At 40.4% G+C, this 24,918-nt stretch overlaps 1 protein-coding gene across 1 annotated transcript in view; it reads left to right on the top strand.

The window, feature by feature from the left end:
- col5a3b (collagen, type V, alpha 3b) overlaps window positions 1–24,918 on the top strand; it is a 51,942-nt gene that overhangs the window by 3,118 nt on the left and 23,906 nt on the right. The window contains exons 2-17 of the mRNA XM_088075811.1: window positions 14,266–14,433; window positions 14,552–14,643; window positions 15,601–15,722; window positions 15,901–16,063; window positions 17,004–17,126; window positions 19,078–19,197; window positions 19,284–19,412; window positions 19,555–19,602; window positions 21,230–21,271; window positions 21,483–21,545; window positions 21,636–21,710; window positions 22,330–22,413; window positions 22,533–22,589; window positions 24,462–24,515; window positions 24,619–24,672; window positions 24,828–24,881. Of these exons, the coding sequence (XP_087931937.1) occupies window positions 14,266–14,433; window positions 14,552–14,643; window positions 15,601–15,722; window positions 15,901–16,063; window positions 17,004–17,126; window positions 19,078–19,197; window positions 19,284–19,412; window positions 19,555–19,602; window positions 21,230–21,271; window positions 21,483–21,545; window positions 21,636–21,710; window positions 22,330–22,413; window positions 22,533–22,589; window positions 24,462–24,515; window positions 24,619–24,672; window positions 24,828–24,881 (1,448 nt within the window). The remainder of the gene's footprint in view (window positions 1–14,265; window positions 14,434–14,551; window positions 14,644–15,600; window positions 15,723–15,900; window positions 16,064–17,003; window positions 17,127–19,077; window positions 19,198–19,283; window positions 19,413–19,554; window positions 19,603–21,229; window positions 21,272–21,482; window positions 21,546–21,635; window positions 21,711–22,329; window positions 22,414–22,532; window positions 22,590–24,461; window positions 24,516–24,618; window positions 24,673–24,827; window positions 24,882–24,918) is intronic.

Here is a 24,918-nt window from a genome sequence, read left to right on the forward strand (position 1 = left end):
CTCCAGGTGAAGAGAAACACAGATACATAGCAAAACAAACTTGCTTCAACACATATACATGCAGTATAATGCATACTTTGTTTTTGCTCTCATGTTTCTCTCTTAGCTATTGGACAAACTCGGTTCTAACAACCACAATTAAGCTGTCTTCCATTATTTCTCTCTTGATTTTTTGCTTACTGTCAATTGCGATCACACACCTGGCTGTCAGCAGCTTGAGTGTGAATTATGATGTTAGTTTTCCGAGCAATGTGGTCAAGTTACGGTCAAGCATGTCACAGTGTGGCCTAAGGTGTTTCATGCTCTTACCTGGATCACTCTCTGACTTGGACGTTCAAGTACTATAAGCCTGACTCTAGCTATTTATTACTTTGAAAGTATTCAGTCAAATCATCTGGCTGCCAATGTAATGCAGCTAAATCAGATTTTGTTTCATTTGAAACCTCTCTGTACACTCTGAGCGAACTGCTTACAAAACTCCAGTAACTGAGATAAACTCAGAACCCCAGTCTCCTTTGGAAATATGTTTGTATTGGGCACAATTTATATCTTGTTCAAAGTGTTCATACAGAAAATAGTGTTTCAATAGCAGACTAAAAAAGTAACATTGGCACTAGGTGTGATGAGAAAATCAGACTTGATTTAAGCACTCCGTCCGGTAAGGCTCTCAGCCAGGTAGCCATGTGTTTTTAACAAGGAGATACCCGTTTCACCTTTACAGCGTGCGCTGCTTATATTTCATTGTATGTCATCAAGAATGACAACTTAACTTTTAATTTTAACCCTGGTACAATATTAAAAGACCAAAGGGTAAAGATGGGTTGTTGCATGGATCTGCATAGGTTGAACATTTACAAAATGGTGCTCTTGTGGCCACACCCCTCTCAGTGATGTTACAGCAGGTGTTGATTTGACAGATGATGGGAAACATCTGCTGTGACATCACTGTATGAAGCCAGAGGCACAACAGTAGTGGTTTTCTACCACATGTGATTCAGAGTGGAAATCATCTTTTTGAGATATTGTCAGGCACGCTAGCGGCTTGCCTTTAGGGATGCCGGTGTCTAGCAGTTGGTCTGCCACTATTGAATGGATTGGCATGAAACTTTTGTTTTGACATTTATGTTTCTTCAAAGTTCTGCAAATCTAATAACACTCACATCAGCCTCAGCTGTACTAAAGTTGTTTAGTGCTAATTAGCAACTGTCAGTATTCTAATGCTGTGTTCATACTATAGGAGCATCAGTGAGTGCGGTTACATGGACATGAAGAACGTGTTTATTGTAGGGTTTTTGGAGTATACAGTCTATGTGTTTGAGCATGTAAACATCATCTTCCGTTTATGAGAAACCAGAATATGCTTGATGGAATACTCTGAAAGAAATCTGGGTGCATATGGGGAATATTATTTGACTGATTTCTCATGCTCATGTAAACATCATATTCTGAATATGATTATAACCAGTCCATGTAATAACACCCAGTTTGACCAGCTACATTTTTGTTGAGTTGCGATGAAGTGTTGTTCAAGCGCTCTTTGCTTTGTGACATCGTCAAAAGCTTGTGTGTGCCTGTTACTTGCTGCAAAGCACCTTTAAAATGTCATTTAAAGATTGTATTAAGTCAAAAAATATCTGTCCTTTTATAGCTGTGCTCACATTGCACCACCTTTGCATTGCATCCCTGTGTGCTCAGCAATGCACAAAAAGCTTCAGCATCAGTTAGCTACGCCAGTTGTGGCAGCTTAGGTACTTGGCTCGGGAACCGGAGGATCGTCAGTTCAAGTCCTCATCTCTTAAGCCAAGGCACCAAACCCCCAACTGCACAGGGTGCCTGATCATTGGCAACCCCCCACTCTGACATCTCGCCACTTAATGCATGTGTATAGGCGCTGTCTGTGCATGTGTGTATTTTGGACCTATGTCTGTAACATGTAAATGACAGAGGGAAAAGATTGAATTTCCCCTCGAGGAGTCATAAATAATAAAGTCTGTCTTAATTAACAAAGAGCTACTACTTGGGTTCATGTCACTGGCCTCCATTGAAAATGCATTGTTGCTTGTTGCTGTGTTGCTAGTAGTGTCAGCACAGCATAACACACTATGGAATGGCCATGTTCCCTTTAGTGCCATCCTTTGTCATAATCACAACTGGATCTTTCTGTGAACTAGCATCCTGCTAGCCATCGCTCCAGCGAAGTGTTAGATGATAAACTGGATGACCTCTGGCCTCAGCTTCCAACAGGATATCAGGAGCCAGCAGAGGACTCTGGTGAGAGAGGGGAAGGAGGTGTTTGCTTTATGATCAATAAGGACTGATACAATGGTGGGAATATGACGTGCTGTCCCGTTTCTGCTCATCCTGCTCCACAAGGAGAATAAACAATCTGGATCACTGCTAAATGCCATGCAGAGTTGGTTGCAGAACAGTGCTGTTTGTGTTTGGGAGATGCAACAATGCAGCCATGTGGCTGAGATCAACATGTAGCGCAGAAACTCCAACCACACCTGTAGTATTTAGAACGACTTTATTAAAAGACCAACACGTTGCGGCTTGTGGCCTTATCAATTATCCATTGGTGTGGTGTTGTACTTCCATGGTGAGTGCAGCTGAGAGTTGGAGAATATTGGAGAATCAGGAAAAGGGTTTTCTGGAGCAACTTCACCCACTTCCAGGATGCATGAAGAAGGTAGATGGTAGATTTTTTATTAGTCATTTTAAACAAAGTTTAAAACACAAAAGGGAGATGAATCAAAGGCATAGAAACTCCAGAAACACTTGCAGTATGTAGAACAACTTTATTAAAATACCAGTGTTTTTGCCCTCATCAGGTTCAAGCTATGTAAATAAACCATGATGCATGCCCCCAGTGATGCGAGAGATGGAATCTATCAGAGTTTGAAGCCCGTTTCGGGACACACAATCGCTGATGTCACCGATGACATCAATTAATTAACATAGTCTGCGGTAGATTTGGTTCGTAAAACAACAGAAGCAAAAAACCCCAAAACTACAGTTAAGTCAATCCAGAACCAGAAACCATGGATAACCAGATTCATCTGCAAACATGGACAATTATATAGCCGCAGCGTGTGTATGGTGCATATGTTTTTAGAGGATTTAGCCCTTTTACTGTTTTACAACTAACGATATTTATCTTTGTTACAGCCACGTTACAGCTGTCTAGAGTTTCTGTTATATTTCCTCCCAAGCCAGCTGATATGTATAACTAAAAGAAAACAACAAGAGCAGAATCTGACATGGCAACTCTGTCAAAAGAGAATAAGATGAAACAGAGACATGAAAAACCTAAACAATAAGTCAGAGTATTGATATTGCTCAATAATTGAACTCATCACTCATCAATGTGTCAATTCACGTGTCCAGGAACATCATGGGAAACAAAAGAGATGGTGTCTGTTTATTTTCCATGTGTATTCAAGGAAGAACAAAATGATGGTAAAAGACAAAAAACAACAGTCAGATGACTGTCTGTGTTTGATGGTCTTGTCAGGTTGTTCTGTAGCCGACGGGGATACTGCTTCCCTCAGCTTACCACAACGTGCCTGCTCGGATGATGGATTTGGAAATATTTTGTGCAGTGATAGATGAGAGTAGTCCTTGTAACTGACAGTGTGAGCAGAATTGTTTAAACTAGGTTTTCAGGTCAGTTAGGGTGGTATGGAGTGAATGCGTTCCTCAGAGTAGACAAAACAGGAATCAAACTGATAACACAAACATGGCTAGAGATTTGGGCTGCAACAGTTTGTGGGCAGTGGTGCAGTTTGGTTGCTTTTTTTTTTTTTTTAGAGTGTGTAATTTTATGGTGCCAAATGTGTTTGGATGGAAAATGTGGCATTCAGCTGTGGAGAACATTTTGTTATTCTCCATCTTTGACATGTAAATAATGTTAGAGCTATCTGTGAGCTTATCTGTAGGGGAAATGGGGATCTGGATGTCTTTAATTCCTACACTTTGGTCCAGACTGAAAAACGTTTGGATGGATTGCCATGGCATTTTCTACAGACATTCATGATCCCCAGAGGATGAATAATGTACATATTTCCACCAAATTACCACAAAGATACAGTTTTTTTTTCAATTTTTGAAAAAAAAAACTGTATCTTTGTGGTAATTTGGCTTCATGCGCCACCTAACAACTCTCATAGGAGTGCGCCCTGCCCCCTGCCCCCATGCTGCATCCAGGTTTTCTTAATACATCCATGAGACGAACGGTATTTTATGATGGTGTGTCGTTGCATTGCGCTATAAAAGGGGCAATAATATCAGAGTCCACCTGGGTGTCATATTTCCATTACTGCCGATCAGATCTGGAGCTGATAAATGCAAGTGAATACAAGTGCTGATTGCGATCTTCCCCATTAAATGCAAAAAAACCCCCCAAAAACATATGTTGGTGAATTTTCACTGTGAACTAAGTGATTCCCCAACTTGTCCGTCAGTGCCACCATCAGGGTTTTATTTGTGGTTTTAAGTAACATGTCTCAACTCCTCATCTATTGGATGTGTTGCCATGAAATGTTTGGCGGTAGACCCACAGCCTTGTTTTGATACTTCTTTGTGCCATTTATCAAACTTTTTCCTACATTGTGCCCCGCTGTAATTGAAGTCAGATTTTTCCTATTTTACAGAAAATACAGTTGACTCTGATGTAATGTCTCTGTTTAGCCTTCCCCAGTCCAATTAGAGAGCCATCCTCATTTGCTTAAAGCAAAACAAAAAAAGATTCTGCAGTGGGAATAGAATAATTAGAGCCACATTTAACACTGTCTGCATAAATATGAGACTTGAATATGTACAAAAGCTGTTAAATCATAGTTGTGGTGATTGTGAACTAATAATTAATGAGACAGATCTAATTGACAGACACTGGGAAGTTTTTTCACTTTGTTTTGCAGGGGCAGCCACTGACCTGCAGTTGGCTTCAAAAATATCATGTAGTGATGTAAGAATGAAGCCATTTAACCAGGATGGGTTTGTAGCTGCTTGTTTCTCTGGTATGGTGTCCAGTAACAGTTATTTCATCACTAGTAATGCTGATTGTTTCATGTAATCATTAAATGTTCTTCACTGCACTGCTTTGGGGTTTTTTTGCAAAGCGTTTTTAAATATATATTTTATCATGTGTCTTTGCAGCATATGATTTGCTTTTTCTTGCCCAGATGTTTCAGCCATTACTGCATATTATAAACTTGGCTTTGACACAGGAAGTGATGTGTTGCTCCATAAATCATTTTCTTTCATTAAGTAAAGCCAATTTGACGCAGGCTTGACTTCCAACTTAGGCACAGTCTGCACCGAAACTGGTATATTTAAAAATGTATCCTTTCTATGCATTTTTGCCTTTTTAGCTCCCTAAAAAAAGGTGAAGATATTCAGAAACTCTGTTGATGTGTCGACAGGGAAAACAAAACATGGTTCTGTGACGTCAAGAGTGCGTGCTATTTTCTCCTTTGTGTGAGGGGTCACAAATGAGGCACGATTTTGTGCAGCGGTGGATGTGGTCAAAATAGTGCTGATTCTAAACTTGTTAGCATGCCTTTGTAAACATTTACACATAAATGAACAGCCACTCTTTCACTATAGAGAGTAACAGACGTGTCAGGATGAGCCACAGCGGTTATTACTTCAGGTAGCCGTTCAGTAATATTTCTCTCCAAGCTTCTGATTGGTCAAAGTCTTGTTTCCTCTTCTTTTTGTTCTTCTTTTTCTTTGTGTGATTTTAGGGTTCGGGTTGTATCGCTGCCTGTTGGTTTGGCATGCTCTTGGCAGCGCTTTCATTGTGTTTTTTAATTGTCAATTGGATGGAGGGTTTTTTAAAACAGCACTTGCTTTGACAGGATTTTTTTGAGAATGGAGGAGGGAAAAACCCAGTCTACAAAAATACCTGTGCGCATGTGGACTAGCCTTTATAATATTCCATACGGTACACAGAAAAAGTACAAAAAAAGCACATAATTAAAATACCACTGATACACTGAACTTTTAAGTTATTGGGAGTTTTTCTGCAAATGAAATATTGCACTTTTTCTTTTGGCATTGTAAGACTGTGTGCTATAAATTTGTCTTATGTTTAAAAACTAGCTCACTCTTTGTTCTCCAAAATCAAAGTCAGTGTATGATGCAATATCCAACAATAATAGAGCACACAGCCACAAAAAGCAATATGTAGCTGTCCGAGAAGAGTTGGAGCCCCGCGACTGACAAATATTGATGCAGTCTTTGATCTGTGTTTGAGACTAAGAGTGACTTTGTTGGAATGAAGCTCTTCGTTGTTCGTTTGGATCAAGAGGAGTCGAGATTACGACCGCTATGTTGGGACTTGAGTTGATGTGTAATTTCAACACCACAGATTCCTAGAAGGAGATAAGGAGCATGTCTGTCTGTCTGCGAGCTTCTTCTCCTCTATCACTTACATTGAAAATTCAGCTAAGTAAATGCACGTGTGTATGTATTTTATGCACAGACGTGTGTGTGTGTGTGTGTGTGTGTGTGTGTGTGTGTGTGTGTGTGCGTGCGTGCGTGCGTGCGTGCATCAGACAGCAGGAGAGACAATCCAGTGTGTTTCTTTGATCAGAGCCAGCTGAACTGGGAGGAAAGAAAACATATGGTCCTTCCATCCTATTCTTCCCTCTGCACTCCTTCTCCTCTCCTCTCTGGTTTTCATCTCCCTCTTTTTATCATTCTCCTGGTTTAGTCTCTGCGGAGTGGTGTCAGATGTTTGAGAGAGACATTCGAGAAAAGAAGTAGAAAGCGATAGTTAGCTGGAGAAAGAGTCAAAGAGGTAAAGGACTGTAATGACAGACTCCTGGGGCAAATCATCTGTGGGGGATCTGAACCCTGGTTTGGTGTGTGCGTGCGTGCGTGCGTGCGTGCGTGCGTGCGTGCGTGCGTGCGTGCGTGCGTGCGTGCGTGCGTGTGTCAGTGCAGTGTAGGAGGCTTGTTTCTGCAAAAGGCATGTTATTGCATTCTTCACCATTACTGAGTTAATGACAGACTAATCATAAACACGCACACGTTTAACCACACATGTACACCAAAAAAGAAAAAAGAAAAAAAAAACAGTCTTCATTCATACACACACAAACACATAAACACACAAACACAGACACACATCTGGTTTCCAGAAAATCCATAGTCTCTCCAATATGGTGCCTGTTAAGTTGTCTGTTTGTGTGTTGTTGGTGTCTGTGTCTGCTTCACTGACCCACTTGCTCGTGTGTCCAGCCTCCCTCTGTCCTTGGCCCTCACAGCAACTAGGGAAAAACTCCCCCCAAAAACCCCTTTAATGGGGTAAAAAAATGGTAGAAGATAAACTGTCCATCCTTTCCAGGATAGTGCAATAGAATAAAATTACATTTGATGACAAAATGATACATAGGGAAGAAAGAGAGAAAGAGAGGGAGAGATGCATGCAACAACATTGTAATATGTACATAGTATTAGACAGAAAATGTAATAAATTAAATTTTTAATAGCATGTATATTACATTCAAACATTGTAGTTTATGTGTGTGGAATGCAAAAATAGGACCTGAATGTTTGCACATGAAGAGAGAAGAGGAGAGGGGCTCAGTGTATTTTAGGAAGTCCCACGGCAGGCTGGGTCTATATCAGCCTAACTTAAAATGTATTATAGATGGATTTCTAATAAATAACGGGAGCGTCAACTTCACACTTTGCTGCCTAATTTTTTTTTTCATCTAGCATTTTTTGGCACATCTGCTTATCTCAATACTTACATCCATCCATCCACCCACCCATCTATCCTTCTATCCATTCATTCATCCATCCACCCATTAAATACATTTTTTGTCAATGTTATTACAGGGATGTTTCCCCCTACCAGTAACGTAACTCACATAAAAGTGCTCCCAGTAAGTTTCTCTCAGTGTGTTATATTTTGATAGACAGAGAAAGAGCACTGGTATCCAATTTGCAATGAGGTACCTAAATCAGTCTTGATAGAGAAAAAGCTGGATCAATATAATATGATAAACAGGGCCAAAGTTTTAATAATGAGGTAAACATATATAAAAAAAAAATACACAGCTTCCTGCCATCCTGGATTTCGTTTTCAGGTCATCTGCTCCTCATACACTACTGCAAGTGTTTACATTATATATCCTACACTGCTAAATTAAGCTACATGCTAATGTCGGGGAAATGTGCAAACTTTGTTGCAGATGTCGCAAATGTCATATCATGTTCCTGCTGAAACATGTCCGGCGGTGTCTAGAAGCTTTTATTGGTGCTTTTTCACAGTGAAAAATGCATCCTCATAGAACGGTTTGTGTAATTTTCTGTGAAAATGCATAGTCAACAGTTAGTATGTTATCCTACAATTTAGTGCCCCATGAATGATGTTGTGTCCATTACACAAAGTAACATAATTAATGTAAAGTTACGGAGGTTAGGTTTAGGAAATTAAAGGTTTGGTTTAGGAAAAGAAACATTGGCCGTACCTTAAAATGACTTCAAGTTCACACAGTTCTGAACACCCGTCTCCCAGTGAAAGTCCTGTGTTTTGTGACCGATCTAAAGCCCCAACATACATCCTCACAGACCGCTTGGGACCACTTCCTTCCTTCCTCCCATCATTGCATTGGTTGCATGATTGCTGCCTTCTAAAATATGTGGGTTATGCACAAATTACTAATTATTACTAATGATAACATGTGTATGTATAAATTTGGGTGCATTACTTTTTGTAGGAAAGCGTATAGTTTCGTTCCTGTACTGCAGCCTTGTATTGGGGAACTTTTTTTGCGTTCACCTAGTATGAATGTAAACAACATCAAAGCCCTTACTTTAAAGTCAGCACTTCAATAGATAATCCTGTATTATCAGAACTGATTTTTATAGATTTGACCATCATTTCTGATTTACGCTGAGATCTCAGAACACAGCCACATCTTTTTATCTGTCTGCTGTAGTTGAATACTTTCTCCCTGTTGTTGATCTTTGTGTTCAAACTGTGGTTGCTCTGCTTTATGTTGAGGCTTAAATTTGACAAGCTTTGCGTGTGTGTGCATGTTGATCATGGTGTCCCCTCACACTAAAGTGAAGAGCCTTGGGATAACAGCAGCAGCTGATGGAGACCAGAACTCCCCCTGTGTATGTACAGCCCAGTATATGCACAATATGTGTGTCCACTTTATGTGGATGTTGCGTTGCTCTTGTGCACACAAGAAATTAACAGCAAAGGGAAATATGCCCTGATGAGTTTGAGTGCATATAGAGTAAGAGCAGAGAGTTTCCATGTCTCGTCTTGTCCTCTGCTGCATTCAGATGTCAGATCATTTCTTGGTATGTACGACTGAAACCCCTCTTCTTGTACACACTGCTTATGAATGTCAGGAGCAGTGTTACCTTAAATCTCACTATGGCTCAAACATGTCTGAACACCAGGAGCTACCCTGTAGCCTGTTTATGGCTTTAAGAAAAGCACGTCAGCAGTTAGTCATGCTGACAACAGAAAACAACCAGAAAAATAAAACCACTATGCACTGTTATACTGTAATGTATACTGCAACAACAATCCATGCAGAGTCAATGAAGAGAAACAATATGTACACATTAAGCATCATGCACCTGTTTTAAAAGTGCTAAGTTAAAGTATTTTTTTTTAATGGGAAAATACTTTTGATACCGAAAATAAAAAAATGGGTGGGAGGATTTTGGAGCCATAGTTTGACAGTACATTTTGTCTTACTGAAAGTCACATAAGAGGAATTACATGAGGTCTTGGCAGGATATGACTGACAGTTGATCAGACCTATAGAGGAGCAAAGAAGAGCAAAACAAAACACCACTCACAGACGAACAATAGGAGATGCAAACCAACAGACAGACAATGTGTCTGTTATGTTGTGAAAATTTAAAACTTTTGTTGGATGGTTTGCAATCCCACTTTCTTTGTTTTTATTAAAATTAAAATTAACCCCATGGATGGATATCACATTTATGTCGTGTGTGGATGTTAAATATGAAGCTGCAGTCAATTAGCTTAGTGTAGATAGAAACACTGGAAGCAGGGGTCACTGCCATGGATATATAGAGAGAACTGGATACAGTGTTGGAGGCAGGGTCCTGTTCATTCCTATAAAATTTGCTCAGTGGTGCATGAAGCTAAAAAAGCTCAACTGCTGTCTACAAAATTACCCGGTTGATTGGCACTGCTTCTGCACTGTGTGGCCATAGAGCAGCTGTACCAAAAACTACTACTGTCTACTTTGATTTTGCGCTCAGGTAACTTGAATAACACAATTCAATCGTGAAATTGTTTCAGTCGTACAATAAGTCATTTTGTGGGGGTTGTGTCACTCAAAAAAGAATGTATCCACAGATTTGCAGATGTCTTTTTTGCTATTCAAGTCAATGTAAAAATGTTCTTTTTGGACCACAGAGCATCACTTGACAAAATCCACTGTTTGGCCACAACAAAAAATGGCTTCAGAGCTAAGGCCCTGGTCACTGCGCCTGTCCAAGAAATAGTCCCCTTCATGTTCAAAATCACAGCTTTTTTTGCCACTTCAGTTTTTGTACCAATCAAAAAAAATATGTGAGTTCTGTTGAACTCTAGTGGTGCTGGTTGGTTGCTGGTTGGAACTGAGATGTAGAAAATATTAAAATACATAATGAAAGCCAACACACCACCAACACAAAATGTAGTTTCACCTGTACAACTGTACTGCAGAATTTAATCAACACACAAACAGCTGCATCAGTAGTAGGTAGACTGATTTTTTTTTTTTTTTGAACCGATACCAATTATAATTAGTTAATGAGACAGAAAACCGATATTTGGAAGCAATATGCATTTACAATAACAATGAAAACTTTTCTGTCAGTATTTAGAATTTGTTAAAAGCTTTGTTAAAATGTATTTGACAAATGTTCAGTCAAAACTGAGACTTTCAACATTAAATACAGCAAGTTCCCAGCAATTTTTTTTAGAAAGCCAAGTAAAATTTTAAAATAATTGATAAATAAATAAAAATAGCTCCCAGATTTAGTAACAGTTCCTCCGAAGCTGAAGCTCTCTTTGTACTTTCTAATTTTAATGGCAATCATTAAACTAAAACTCCAGTACGGATAACAGGTCGGGGCTTTGTCAGGGTTTCCTTTTCCACACATGAAGCACAGAACAGGAGATTGTCTTTGTCAGAAGCGTTCTCACCTAATGGAAATACTCTGTTTGGCTTTTGCGACAGTTGATACCTGTGTAGAGCGTCCAGGAGGCAGGACGTGACGCAGATTACACTTTGGTCACGTAATCGGTTCATTGTTTATTCATAAACAAGAGTCTCTTGCCATTTCTTGAATTTGTGTGATGATTTTGACCATTACTAACAGATGTTCCCAAATCTTGTCATCTCTCCTGTTAGACATTTTTGTTGCCCTCTTTGTGTATACGACCATTCTACTTCACCCTTGGATGTTTGTGTTTTTTCTGCTCATCAACACGGCCACTTGATCGCGGTGAATCCAGACAATAACCTGCTCTTTTCACACATGGGAAGCTGCTGGGGTAAAGTCCATTTAATCCAACTGGTCCAACTAATCCAGACATTTGCGTCCTCACATAAAGCTCCTCTGGGTTATGTCGAGATAATTTCAGGTTTACAGTGCATGTGTGAAAGAGGCTTATGTTTTGAGTTGAAGCTGCAGTGAGCAATCAGAGCACAAATCCCTGAAAGCAAATGTCAACATTTTACAGACGTTTCTCAGCTCATAAAGCTCCAAAAATAATTTGGAGTTTTAAGGGTGCAGTATTAGCTGTACCAGTAAATAATATGATGGCCTGTCCACTGAAGACAGATAACAATATGACAGAATGCCGGCAGGCCGGCTGGCAGACAGACAGACGGAAAAACAGATGGACAAGAGAAAAAAAACTAAAGGGCAACAAATACATCTGGCGCTCAGACTCAAATATTATGCCAACCTAGCATGTGCATGCACGTGTGTGTGTATGTGGCTGCGTGTGTTGAAAGGTGCAAAGCAGATGGAGGGTTTACGTAAGCCCCAGAAATACGTGTGAAAAGGAGCCACACCAGTAGAGGCATGCCCTCCTTTCCCCTACCATCTATTATTTCTTCTAGTCTCCCTCTTTCCCCCCTTCTCTCCCTTTTCACTTTCAATATGTTGCTCATTTCTCTGCTGTCTCTCCCCCAGTCTCATCTTTTACATCCCATCTTTTTTTGCTTAGTGCATCTCACAGATCTCTGCGACCATTGTGTCCGCAGTGTTCAAAAGAATGTGGGCGTGCATATGATATGCATTTCGGCATAAGCTGCAACTCTGACCACATATTGCCTTTAGAAATGTCTCTTTTGCCTTCTGTGTTTCAGTGTGTGTGTGTGCTCTTGAGCTGAATCATCATCAAAACACATGTATTCTTTATTGCCCCCTGGTATTAGTCTTTAGTGTGGGATGTTGCATGTGTCGGTGCCAAGATGGGCGTTATCATGTGATTACACCAAGCTTCTGCAAAAAGTATGCCACCTAGAAAGAGAAAGAGAGAGAGAGAAAGACAAACAAAAAGCAAATGGTCTGACTGATAAAGTATTTAATTAGGTTGTTGACAAGGTAGGTTAATTATAGGGCCGCCATCACCCACATGTCTCAGAGGTAACATCAAACAAAAGAGCGTAGTTAGTTTGTTTGTGTATTTTTTTTATGTTCATCCTCAGCGAGTCAGTTATTGGGTAGGAAATGCAAAGTGGGTCCACTAGAGCTTGTTTGCTGAAAACAACTGCCTGCTTAGCTGGAAAAGACGTTAATACGAGAATGTTTTAAGACAGAAATCTCAAACAGAAAAAAAGCTCTCTCAACTATGTGATACATTGTTAATATAAACAATATTGATTGGTGCAGCTTGAAAAACAAGTGAATCTTATCAAACATAGTCAACAATTTTATCACAGTTATTAGTCAGTGAGTAAAGTATGTTCAACTGAAGGTATCCATAGCACACTGGATAAAAAATAATGGACGTAGCCACCAAGACATCACAAGTAACCATATTTGAATGAGAGTGAGGAGCTGTGGAGAAGCAAGGGTTGGTTTTGTCTAATAAAAGGGCCGCGATAGCAAATGTATGATTGTGCAGTCTTACAGGGTGGTGGCTCTTCCTAAGCCTCTTAGTGCTAGCCTGGTGTATCTCTCACCTTCTTCTCCACTTCAGCAGGGAGAAAAGGCTGTTTGTGTAGTTGGGCTCTCCTGGACTTATTTTTTGAGCACCTGGTGTAAACATCCTTTAGGCAAACCACTCTTTTCAGGGCCTTGCAGTCTTGTTGTGCTTGTGCTGTTTCCATACGAGGTAGTGATGCTCTCTGTCAGGAGGCTCTCGATGGTGAAGACCTATAAATTCCTCAGTATTTGAGCATTTGAGGTAAAACTGTCTCTGCCTCGTTTTCTCACCACCACGGAGGCAATATGCAGTGCCCAGGTCAGGCCCTCACTGAGGTGGATACAAAGGTACTTAAAACTATCCACTCTCTCCACAGAGGACCCATTGACATCAATGGGGCTTAGTTCCTTCCCTAATTCTTCCCAACGTCCACAATCCTTAGTCTTGCTGACATTCAGGTGAAGGTTATTGTCCTGACCCCACCGTGTCAGGTCCTCTTCTACCTTCAAACAGGCTTTTTCATTTTCATACAGGCCCTCTGATTCCCAAGACTTTATTTTTTCCCTTAATATTGGTTCCAAACATGCATCTTCCCTATTTGGTATTACTGAGTTTAAAAAAAAAACAGTCATATATTGAAAAAGTTTTGTCAGTGGCCAAACTTATGACTCTCCCTCTCTAATTAATATCTTGAGTTAAAACATACTTTAAGTGGCTTTTAAGTTTAACTTTCTTGTTAGTTGTTTGAAGTGTGATGGTGAGTGTGTTTCTTTGTTTTCTGTTCATGACAAAGGGTGACTGACATTGGGCTCCCACAGGTGCTCAGTAAAGCTGGGGTAGGGGCAGAAGGCTAGCCAAGACAGCGCTGGCCAAAGGCACATTTTTTGCTGCTGCAGCGTAAGTTTAGCCATGTCGAATGTCACGAAGCAGAACAAATCACTGCTTGCCAGCGGGTGATTCTGGAGAGACCTCTGCAGGTCACTTTTTAGGCCTAAAAGGGCAATAACCTTGCCTTTAGTTTTTCACGTTCTTAAACCTTGAATAATGTGCAATAGAAGACCAAGAGATCAACTCTCTCAGTCAGACTGTTTGTTGTCTCTTTGCAGCCAATCCTATTGATGTCCTGAAGGTCCTGGAGCTGTCGGAGGACATGGAAGGCGTTTCATTGGAGTCAGGACTGTGTACCAGCAGGCAGGGACGAGAGGAGACGGACCTCTCCTATAAGATCGATAAAAAAATTCAACTGAGCGCTCCCACCAGTCAACTCTTCCCTGGTACATTTGAATAAACCTCTGTGTGAGCTTACATGATGCAGTTAATAACCAAGTGTGGCTATGAATATATCTGACCATTGAGAGCCTGTGCCCTAATGTGTGTGTGACTTCTCGCCAGATTCGCCATTCCCTATGAACTTCTCAGTGATGACAACAGTCAGAGCTGTGAGAGGCTCACAGGTCTTTCTCCTCTCACTTTACGACTCGCAGGTACGCATCACACATGCCGAAACCAAACTTTTCCTTCATGCTGATTGTTTAACAGCTATACTTTCTGTCACTTGGCATATTGTCTTTTTTGACTGTGTCTGCCAAACTTTTTTTTAAATAACAAAAGTAATTATTTTCCTTTTAATCATGAAATTTAGCAAACTTATCCAGCATACTGAAATGCAACACTGACTCTTTCAACCACGCACTCTGCAGGACTCCTGACGGGTCAGCATCACAGGTTGTCCTCAAAATGGGAATATGTTTAGCCAGGTTTGCTGAATTTTGTTCAATTTACCAAAAAATGTTTGCCAAATCGTGATGAAGACTTCACACTGATATTAAGTTTATGTGTAAATATTATGTAAATGGACTATCCAGGGTCGAAAATTAGCACCTGCCAAACGCCAAATACGAGTACATTTTCCATATGGCAAGTAAATCTCGCGTCTCAGTGGTGCCGAAACTGACTTTCTCAAGCGCTCATCTGGATCATCAGCTACAAGAAGGTCATAAAAAATTGACATGGAAGCTCTGTGGTTTGAATCAAACTCTTTATTGTCCACATTGTTAACAGCAGCACATTACAACCTCTTTTCCTTCCTTTTATGATTAAAGCCTTATTAATAAGTTACTAACTCAATAAAAGGTATATATGACACAAAAGGCAGGTGAGTCAAAAAGTTAATATTGGTTGTGAGTTTGTGTTTGGCCTGGGTAAATTGTTAGGCTGAAGCCTTTTGGGATAAATAAAGTTGTCTGAAGTCTGATTAGTCAATGGCCACATCCCCATTAAACCAAATAACATACAGTGTATTCCAAATTTAAAGAACCTGTGTACACGTGCTGAAAATTGTCACCATTTGTTTTTCTTTGTAGTTGTCTGGCATGAAAACAACATCTTTCCTTTCCCATTATCATTTTATCCAGTCACCCCTCTGTCCTTCTGTCTCTCAGGGCACACAGCAGCTGGGTTTGGAGATCGGCCGTTCTCCTGTCTTCCTGTACGAGAACCACGAGGGTCAGCCACCTCCAGAACTTTACCCCACCTTTAGAAAGATCAACCTGGCTGATGGCAAGTGGGTAACGACACACACACACACACACACACACACACACACACACACACACACACACACACACACTTGCATACTTTTGTGTTGGCATTCAAATTTTGACAAAATCTTCACACACAAAAAAACTCACAAAAGAAACGTCGGGAAACAAACGAATTTCTTCTTCTCTTCTTCCTGCCAGGTGGCACAGAGTAGCTTACAGTGTGGAGGGCCAGTCAGTGACTCTCTACCTGGACTGTGTCAAGCTGGACACCCTGGACCTGCTCAGAGGTCACCACCCACATGTCAGCATCGATGGGGTCACTGTGTTTGGAACACGACTGCTGGACGAAGACGTATTTGAGGTGTGTGCATCTACTGCGTGTTAATGTGTGTTATGTAATAAGATATGGATCGGGGTAACTGACTGGTGAAACTGTCACACCATGTTAAGTGTTAAAATCATTTGGCTTTTGTCAAAACTAATTAAAAAAAACTTGGCCAAAAATACAAAGAATGAGAACACACAATGAGTCCCTTGTGTGTGGTGAGGAAGTGTCTCTGCTTGTTGCTGCTTGTTGCTTTTATCCATCAAATGAATAAACATAAAGGCTGTCTCCTTGCACTGCCCTCCTGTGGCCGCGATCATGTACTGCACTTTTACCTCCGCTCCAAACCTCGAGTGCTGGAACTTTACAAAGCTGCAGATGATTTAAATGTTTGCAAAGATCAAACCTGGCAGATAATGGGGCTTGTAGATCCTCTATAGCTCATTACTAGTTATTGCGGAAATTAAAACAGTTCTATTGAAGCTGCTTCACAATAAGCACTGGAAAAATCTGCAGCTGTGTAAAACTTTTTATGAGTTGTGTTTCTGTCGTGTCCTCAGCAGTGTCAGGGCAGTTTGACAGATCCCAAGTGTGAACTTTGACCTTTGCTTTCGGTTCAGTGTCAGGTGGTCCATCTGTTTAACTGAAAGATGCCCAGCCCTTCTTTGGCTTGGATGCTCTTGCATGTGTATGGATGTGTGAAATGGAGCGAGAGGGAGTGCGTGTGCGTCTGTGGATGTGCTGGCAACACTTGAGACTGAAGCTCTGGAGACGATTAACTGCAGAGCAACGATAAAATCAGCCCGTTAAGTCACTTTGATCTGACTAAATGAACACATACAGTCAGAGATAGAGACATGGGAGACAGATGCATGGGACATGTTATGCATGTAATTAATGGCATATTGTACAGTGAGGAGCAGTGACATCATATGCATTCCTTGTGTGTTTTTATTTGTGTGTTATTGTGACACAGGGAGAGATCCAGCAGCTGCTGATTGTCAATGACCCCAGGGCAGCAGAGACGTACTGTCAGGACTACATCCCAGACTGTGACGCACCTTTGCCTTACAACACCATATTAGTGGAGGCTGAGGAGGTAAGCCCACTTCTTACAGCCAATCACAGAGGGCAGAGAGAGTCAGCTTGTACACACAAAGAGCAGTGGGATCACGATCAGCCTACATGGCCCATTCCACACATAATGAACGCTGTGAGGCATCTCAGGTGTTAAATGTTGTAAATCCAGACTGTCGTTTTGGAAGGAAAGGAGCCCCCAAGGTTTCATTTGTAAGAGGAGAAACTATTACAGGTATTTATGTACATTTTAGAAGGCTAATATGACAAAAAAGACATATGATATACTCATTTTTTCACTCATATATTCCCACCCAAAAATCACCTGGGTAACGTAAATTTAAAAGTCTCTGTGGATTGTAAAGAAACACTCACTTCATGGAGAGTTAGATTGCCATTATACTGTAAATATTTGCATGTGCAGATTGTTTCCTCATCAAACACACATAAATATCTTACCACTAGTTTCAGAAGCATCCAACCCCATTAGGATAAAGTGCATTTTAGCAGTGTGGGGCAGCTTTTTATAGCTGTTTTTTCAACAGAGTGAGGCCGTTTGCTCTCTGCTTTTGCATTGCTGAGCACCTTATTTTGCACTATGCGTCTCGCATGTCTGTGGGAGTGCCCTGAAAGCAATAAAATGACATAACTTCAACTCGGAGCAGAAATGACCACTGATGTCATTGGCTTTTTTTCCACTGTCCTTTTTGGATGAACTGAGAGGCAGCTCTTCTGTGGTGGGGATGACAACAAGTGGTAGCATACATGGTTTATGTAAAACTAACGTTAACTCGCTTTTATTATCACCCTGAGTTAGCTGAAGAGGATTTAAAATGACAAATTGTAGCTTCAACTACTTTCCTAAGTTTTGCCAACAATAATTAGGCCTGAAAATTGACAGCAAATTGTCACACTATCGCTGACTCATCCTAAAATACGGCTTTAATCCAACATCAGCTGGTGATACTCCCTGTGATTTCTCCTCTTTCTGAAGGTCTCTTGTACCCACACAGATCTCTTTTTCCCTGTGTCCGGTCTCTGCTCTGCCTGTCCATTTTTTATAGCGATTTTAATCTACAGATCTGTGAGTTAACTTCACAGCAAAACAGCGGTTAAGATAAGAAGAGTTGACACTGTGGTTGTTAAGTAACTATAAAAAAAGACGGAACGAGCTGCCAAAAGCGCTCTGTCTGATCGGGGCAGGCTTCAACAAAAAAGGTGGTGCGATGCGCCTGGCATTATGCAACCTGCAAAGTATGCTCTTTCTGATCGGCGTCTTACTGAGTCGCCTCCAGCTATTTATTTCCTTGCTGTCGGTTGGATACATCCACCCCCAAATAAAGTAGCAAATCATAAAAGGCTACAGGTGTCTCACTCTCCCTTTCTTATTTTTTTTCTCTCTTTCTCTTTACCCATCGCTCATTCACATTACATGATGCTACATGGTGTTGTGGTCCGGTGTACTTTGCCAGGTTCTATGTGCCAACGCTCCACAGTCCTGGGAAACATTTCAAATCCTCTTCCGCTGCTGCTGTTTGATTCATCATCTGGCTCACAGCTAAAAACTCTGCAGGATTTCAGGTTTATTGTGCTCAGTTGTTTTATTGTAACACCACCACAAATGCAATCAGCAGGAAGAAGCCAACAGAAAACATGGTATTTTGACACCCTAATGATACACTGATGGAGCCAAAATGAAGAAGACTAAACTGTGGCCATGCCATATGTGGACTGCGCCATGTATTTCTTGGCCTGAGTTCTCTGTTGCTTTTTGAGCAACAGAGAACTCAGCCAGACTCGAGGACTGAAGAAATATCATATCTCAATAGACATCCTCTGTGTCTGTGTTACATATCTGTTCATTTAATTCGATGTATCAAATCCATTTAAATGTTCTGCATACACATAAACAAAATGTTATATGTGCTTACAATGATGCATCATCTCTGTTTTGATTCTTTCATCGTCGTCAGGTGGAGAGAGCACCTAAGAAACATGTGCCGGAGGAGTTTGAGGAGTTTGACTACAGTGACCTCTACGAAGACATCTCTTTTTCCACGGTGACCTCAGGTCCTAATGTCACTGAGTATGAGGTGAGACTGTGCGTGAGCTTGACTTTGTGCCTATGTCTGTTTTTCCTGTCACTCATTATTTGTCTTTTTGTGTGATTGTTGGACAGATCGTAGAGTACGAAGATTATGACAACACAACAGATTACTACCATGTGAACGAGTATGAGTACGAGGACGAATACGATGATCGCTACGGACCAGCTGAGAGAGAACGGGAGTTCTCCCTTAACACACAGGTACCATACAAACTATCACACCGAAAGAATTTGTGCAGTTAAACAAAACAGAATCATGTGTAGAGACCAGAAAATTACCTCTCTGTGTCTCTCATTCATCTACATTTATGTTGCTCATGTCGATCCGATCTTCTCTCATTAGGATATACCAGAGAAAGGACAGAAAGGAGAGCCGAGCTATTTGGGACCGGTGAGAAAAACACACACAGGGCTAAAGACATACACAACCACACAGCGGGCCTTAATATTGTCCTCAAAACAATGAGAAGAGAGCATGACATGTCAATATTAGTTTTCATTGCCCCTACTCTGTTTTCTAAAATATAAAATTCAGAATTTCTTAAAATAAATCGATCATACAAACAGTATTCATGGTTTGGAGCAGGCAGCCAGCGGAGCCGAAATATTTGGCATTGTGTGAGAGATTGCAGGCCAGAGAGATGTTATCGAAAGCAAGGCAAGCGTGGCGTGTGACTGAAGGCAAACTCCTACACAGAGCTGCCTCCACACCTGCAGAACAGATCTGCCTTAAGTGCCTTATAACTGAACCAAATCTGGACATCCATCACCAAATAATATCTTTGAATTGCATCACAAATAAACAAATATAAAGCTTATCTGAAAATGTACTTTTTTGTGTGTAAGAAAACCTTCTTGGCAGCCTTTATCGTTTCTTTGAACACAGGGAATTTAAAAGCTAGCTTAGATGGTGTGAAATTATTAATTAATTAACTTTTTTTCAACTCATTTTCACTTCCTTTTGGGTAACTAGAAGATTATAAGCAATATTATAATATGATTTATTCAATATGTTAAGGGAAAATAATAAGAGTTTAGGTAGCATTGGTTAGTTTAATTCCTCTTTAGGCAGAGATGTTCAACAGTGGATCATCGTTCAACTGTCTGTAAGAGATTGTGGACTGAACAGCCACAATATGTAAATGAAAGTTTTTTTCGAGGGTTGGCTGTTTGTACTCAAAATTTCAGATTTCTGGGTAGATTTGTAAGACTATGCTTGATGTCAGAAACAGTATATAATTTTAAATGGAATAAATGTAAGAATCCTCTCCATAGCATCGAGTTTCAGAAACTGGCAAGCTGTAAAAGAAAGGCATTAAATGCTTTGTTGAATTCTTACACTTGTTTGCTTTTTTTTTTTTTTATCTGATTAAGTATCCACCTACAATTTGTTGTCCTGTGTAGGGTTGAGCAGATATTTCCTGATTTGGACAAGGAAAATAATGTAAGACTCCATGTGTTTGGACATGAGACAACAGTGATGATAAAAAAAGGTTTTGTAGAAAATTAGTTTACACTTCTTGGCGGAAAATGATATGACGATATACCGTACGTACAATCAAACAATATATGTTTTTCTAATGCCACAGATCTTTCCATACACTGTGGTTATTATCCCTTTGATACCTCAGTTTAATTGCTGATCAATGATCAGGATAATTTTATGGCAGTGTTGCAATTTTATATTATTTTTGCATCAATATAAAGAAGTTATTTGGTTTTTAAGGGGTTTAATTAGCTTAACAAGCACACTGATATCCCTGGCTGCTTATTTGATCTCTAAACAATTTCATAATTCATTTTCTAGAAAACTGCGCACAATAAAAAAAAAACATGCTAAAATATTATATAAAAGTAAAATGCACCACTTAGTACATATCTTAATTACATTTCTTAACGTTTTCTATTTGGTCCGTTACACTTTCAAATATAAGTAATAGCTTCAAACGTCCTGTATTGATCCTACACCTCAACCAAATGCCGCAGAAAATAAGTTAATTTCTGTCAAATTTCTGCAGGGGACACAGATTACAGGACCACACGGGCCTCCAGGACCTGCGGTAAGTGAACTTTGCTGCATGATGTGTCACAGGAAACACATTTTTCTACACTATTCAGGTGAGAAACCTGTTTTGCATGTGGGGAAGGTGAACACACGTGCAGCTGCAGAGACTTTTTATATGGGAATGGAAGCCTGCTCTTACATAATAATACATATAATTCCATCAAACTCAGTGGACATTTTTTTTTGTTTTTGGTTTATGTTTGAAGGGAGAACAAGGGCCCTCTGGAGTCACAGGACCAGTTGGACCTCGAGGAGACCCCGGGGAGCTGGTGAGGACTGTCCCTTTTTTGCTGTGTCAGTGACTGAGTCCACCACATGTTGGTGTCTCTCCATAACTGTCCTCCTCTGTTCTTTCTTAGGGCCCTCCCGGGCGCCCAGGCCTTAATGGAGCTGATGGGATACCAGGTCCCCCAGGAAACATCATGCTCATTCCGGTAACCTGAAGATCCTTCTGTGGTGCCGGAGGTCTTACAAGCTGCAGTGATGTTGTTACGCAGTTATTCGGTCCTGTTAACTCTTAACGGAGCCCAGAGGCACATGGGAATGCATGAATGTTGTAACTAAAACATGCTCTGGCTCAGGATAGTTACATCACCTGGCCCTCGCTTACCTTTCCAGATCCAATATGCAACACATGTTTCATATCGGTGTCAATCAAAACTTCAGCCAAACACTGGATTTAGATTTTCATTTTGTCGGTCCCATTGTTGTGTCAAATCAGTCAGCTGTGGTGAGAAGCATGTTCCTTCATTTAACTGATGTCTTTAAAACTTAACTGGGTGTTTATTTGGGTTGGCATCTGGTGACTGTGGGGGACATAACATGTGAGTCAAATCATCACATCATGCAGTCCCCTCGTGCATCTACATGTCTGCATTTTATGTGTCACGACTAAATTATTCTGATTTTTCCTTTGATTTCAACCGTCTGCACCTTTTTTGTGAAAAACTGGAATAGCAATGCAGCATATTGGCCACTGGGTGGAGTAATGAGTTTGACTTCAAAGCATATTTTTTTTTGTTCGTGTGTGTGTGTGTGTGTGTGTCTATATAGTTCCAGTCAGGCGGTGATCCAAAGACAGGCACTGTGGTCTCTGCACAGGAGGCGCAGGCTCAGGCCATCCTGCAGCAGACCAAGGTCCACAAACTTCTGAATTGTTGCAGTTACACCTTTAACACACTCACAAAGCTGATGTAGAATTCCTGCGCTGTCTTTGTCACTGTCTGACCTCTTCTTCCTACATCCTCCTTTTCCAGCTGGCTATGAAGGGACCTCCAGGGCCACTTGGCCTCAGGGGAAGACCTGGACCACTGGTGAGAGAGAGATGTTCTCTGATTGAGTTTCTTTTTCTTGAAGATTTACTGCAAAGGTAGTTTTTGGCCACTCTACTCTGTTACTTAAGAGAAAAAGCAGATAATTTTACAAAATTTAAATATCTATGCAACCTTAACATTACTTAGAAACACAGTTTAACTGGTAGTGAGCTCTGCAGTGGTGGAATGTAACTAAGTACATTTTTTTAAGTGCTGTACTAATGTACATTTTATACTTGTATTACACAAAGGGAAATATTGCACTTTTTACTCAGTTTGAGGTATTTTAAAGCTCCAGCCACTTTGCAGATTTTGATATAAAATATAAATCAGCTAACAAATAATGGTGTTTACTTTTAGGTTAATCTTCCCCAGAATATATAGAATAATTCAATTATTGGATTCAATTAAGTCCTTAATCTTTACCAGTTTCAACAATACAGAAATAACCACACATTAATGTATCTAAAATTATAATCCAGTAATATACTGTTTTACACTGCTTTATTATTCTGAAATTGACAACTGTACTGTAAGATTTAGTGTGTAGGGTTTAAGTGACATCTAGCAGTGAAGTTGCACTTTTGTGCCAAACGTGTAGGAGAGGTACAGTGGCCGATGCAAAAATGTAAGTGGCCATATTTATAGCCAGTGTTTGGTTTTTCCATTCTGGACTACTGCAGAAACAACATGGCAGACTCCATGGAAGAGGATTCACACCATATGATTATTTCTTATTCACCATATGATTATCTTATTTTCTTATCTGAAAAATTAACTAACTAAAACATAATTATGAAGATTATGTTCCATTCCTGCAAACAGATGCACCTAAATACTCACACTGTAACTTTAAGTAACATTTTGCATACAAGACAGTATTTTTACACTGTGGTATTACCACTTTTTCTTAATTATATCTGATCTGACAACTTTATCCACCTCAGGTTCTCCCCAACATGACGAAAAAGACCAAAGTTTAGACCGACAAATGCAAAACAAGGCAGCAAACATACACATCAGATATTGTGAATTGGAGTATTACCCTTTTTTACACGCTTCTCTGCAGTGATTAGTGAAACAATTCTTTACTAATTGTGTTTTTTGAATCTAGTGTATTGCTGTCAACTCCTGAGCATTGCCAAAATTTAGGTTCAGAAACTCTACCCCAAATCAGAAGCCATGACTATATCTGCACAGTAAGGGCATCGTTTCTCTTCAGCAGAAAAGCAGTGGTAGTGTGCTTCTCTGAGCGCTTTACTTAGCTTATGTCTCTGTGACAACAATATCTTGACATTAACAATAGTTTACAACAATAGGTAGCTAAAGCAATGTTAACAGAGAGTTAACTACACACTTGACAAAAAACCTATAACGTGCACGGTGATAAAAGCACAACACTCACCGGCATCATTCAGGGGAGGTGAATCTGCTCCAACAAATGAGCTTGTCTGTCTTTGTTATTATAGTTTTTGGCCGACACGTCATACAGCGTAGAAAGACAGTAGCTAAAAGACCAGCAGGGTCGACACCAGTGCCTTTCTGAAAAGTTCTCTTTCTGAAAAGAGATTTTCAACTAGAAGTGCTTGGAGCATCTGCAAAAAAAGACAGAGCTCTCTTAAAAAAACGCAGCGTTTTTTACTCTGAATGGCCACTTGTGACTGCAAACGATTGAAAAAAGCTGATGGCCCTAAAAAAAAAAAAAAAAGCTATGGGGACACAGGTCCTAAGTACCTGTTGTGGAAAGGACAGGTGGATTCATATACTACACACACACAGACGTACACACACACACACACACACACACACACACACACACAGATAGTCTGACGTTTTTTTAACAACTAAATGCTGTAAACTTTTTTTTCCCAGGGTGCACCAGGTTCCTCTGGGCTAAAGGGGACTTCTGGAGATATGGGGCCTATGGTGAGTTAGCTGGTTGTCACAGCAACACACCCAGCACTTAACTCCTTTCATGTAACACTTGAACTCCTTGTGAACCAGCTCGACTGCTCTCTTTTCTCTCCAGGGTCCTCCGGGACAGCCAGGCATGGCAGGTCAGAGCGGGCGACCCGGGAAAAGGGTGAGTCTTTTAGCAGTAATATCATCTTCTGCAGTCTGTTGATGTGCTCTCATTTCACAGAATGAACATCAGGTAGTCTCAATAGCTCAAATACTTGCAGTACTTGCAGAGGACTTTACCATGTCTAACTTGTTGCATTGTTGCATGTTTTTTAGGGTCGAGCAGGTGCAGACGGGGGTCGCGGTGTAATAGGAGAGCCTGGAGCAAAGGTGAAGAAGCACCGATGTCACACTGTACACTTACTGA

This window comes from Plectropomus leopardus, chromosome 3 (assembly GCF_026936395.1).
Source record: "Plectropomus leopardus strain MGB_pleo_1.0 chromosome 3, ASM2693639v1, whole genome shotgun sequence".
Classification (NCBI taxonomy): Eukaryota; Metazoa; Chordata; class Actinopteri; order Perciformes; family Serranidae; genus Plectropomus; species Plectropomus leopardus.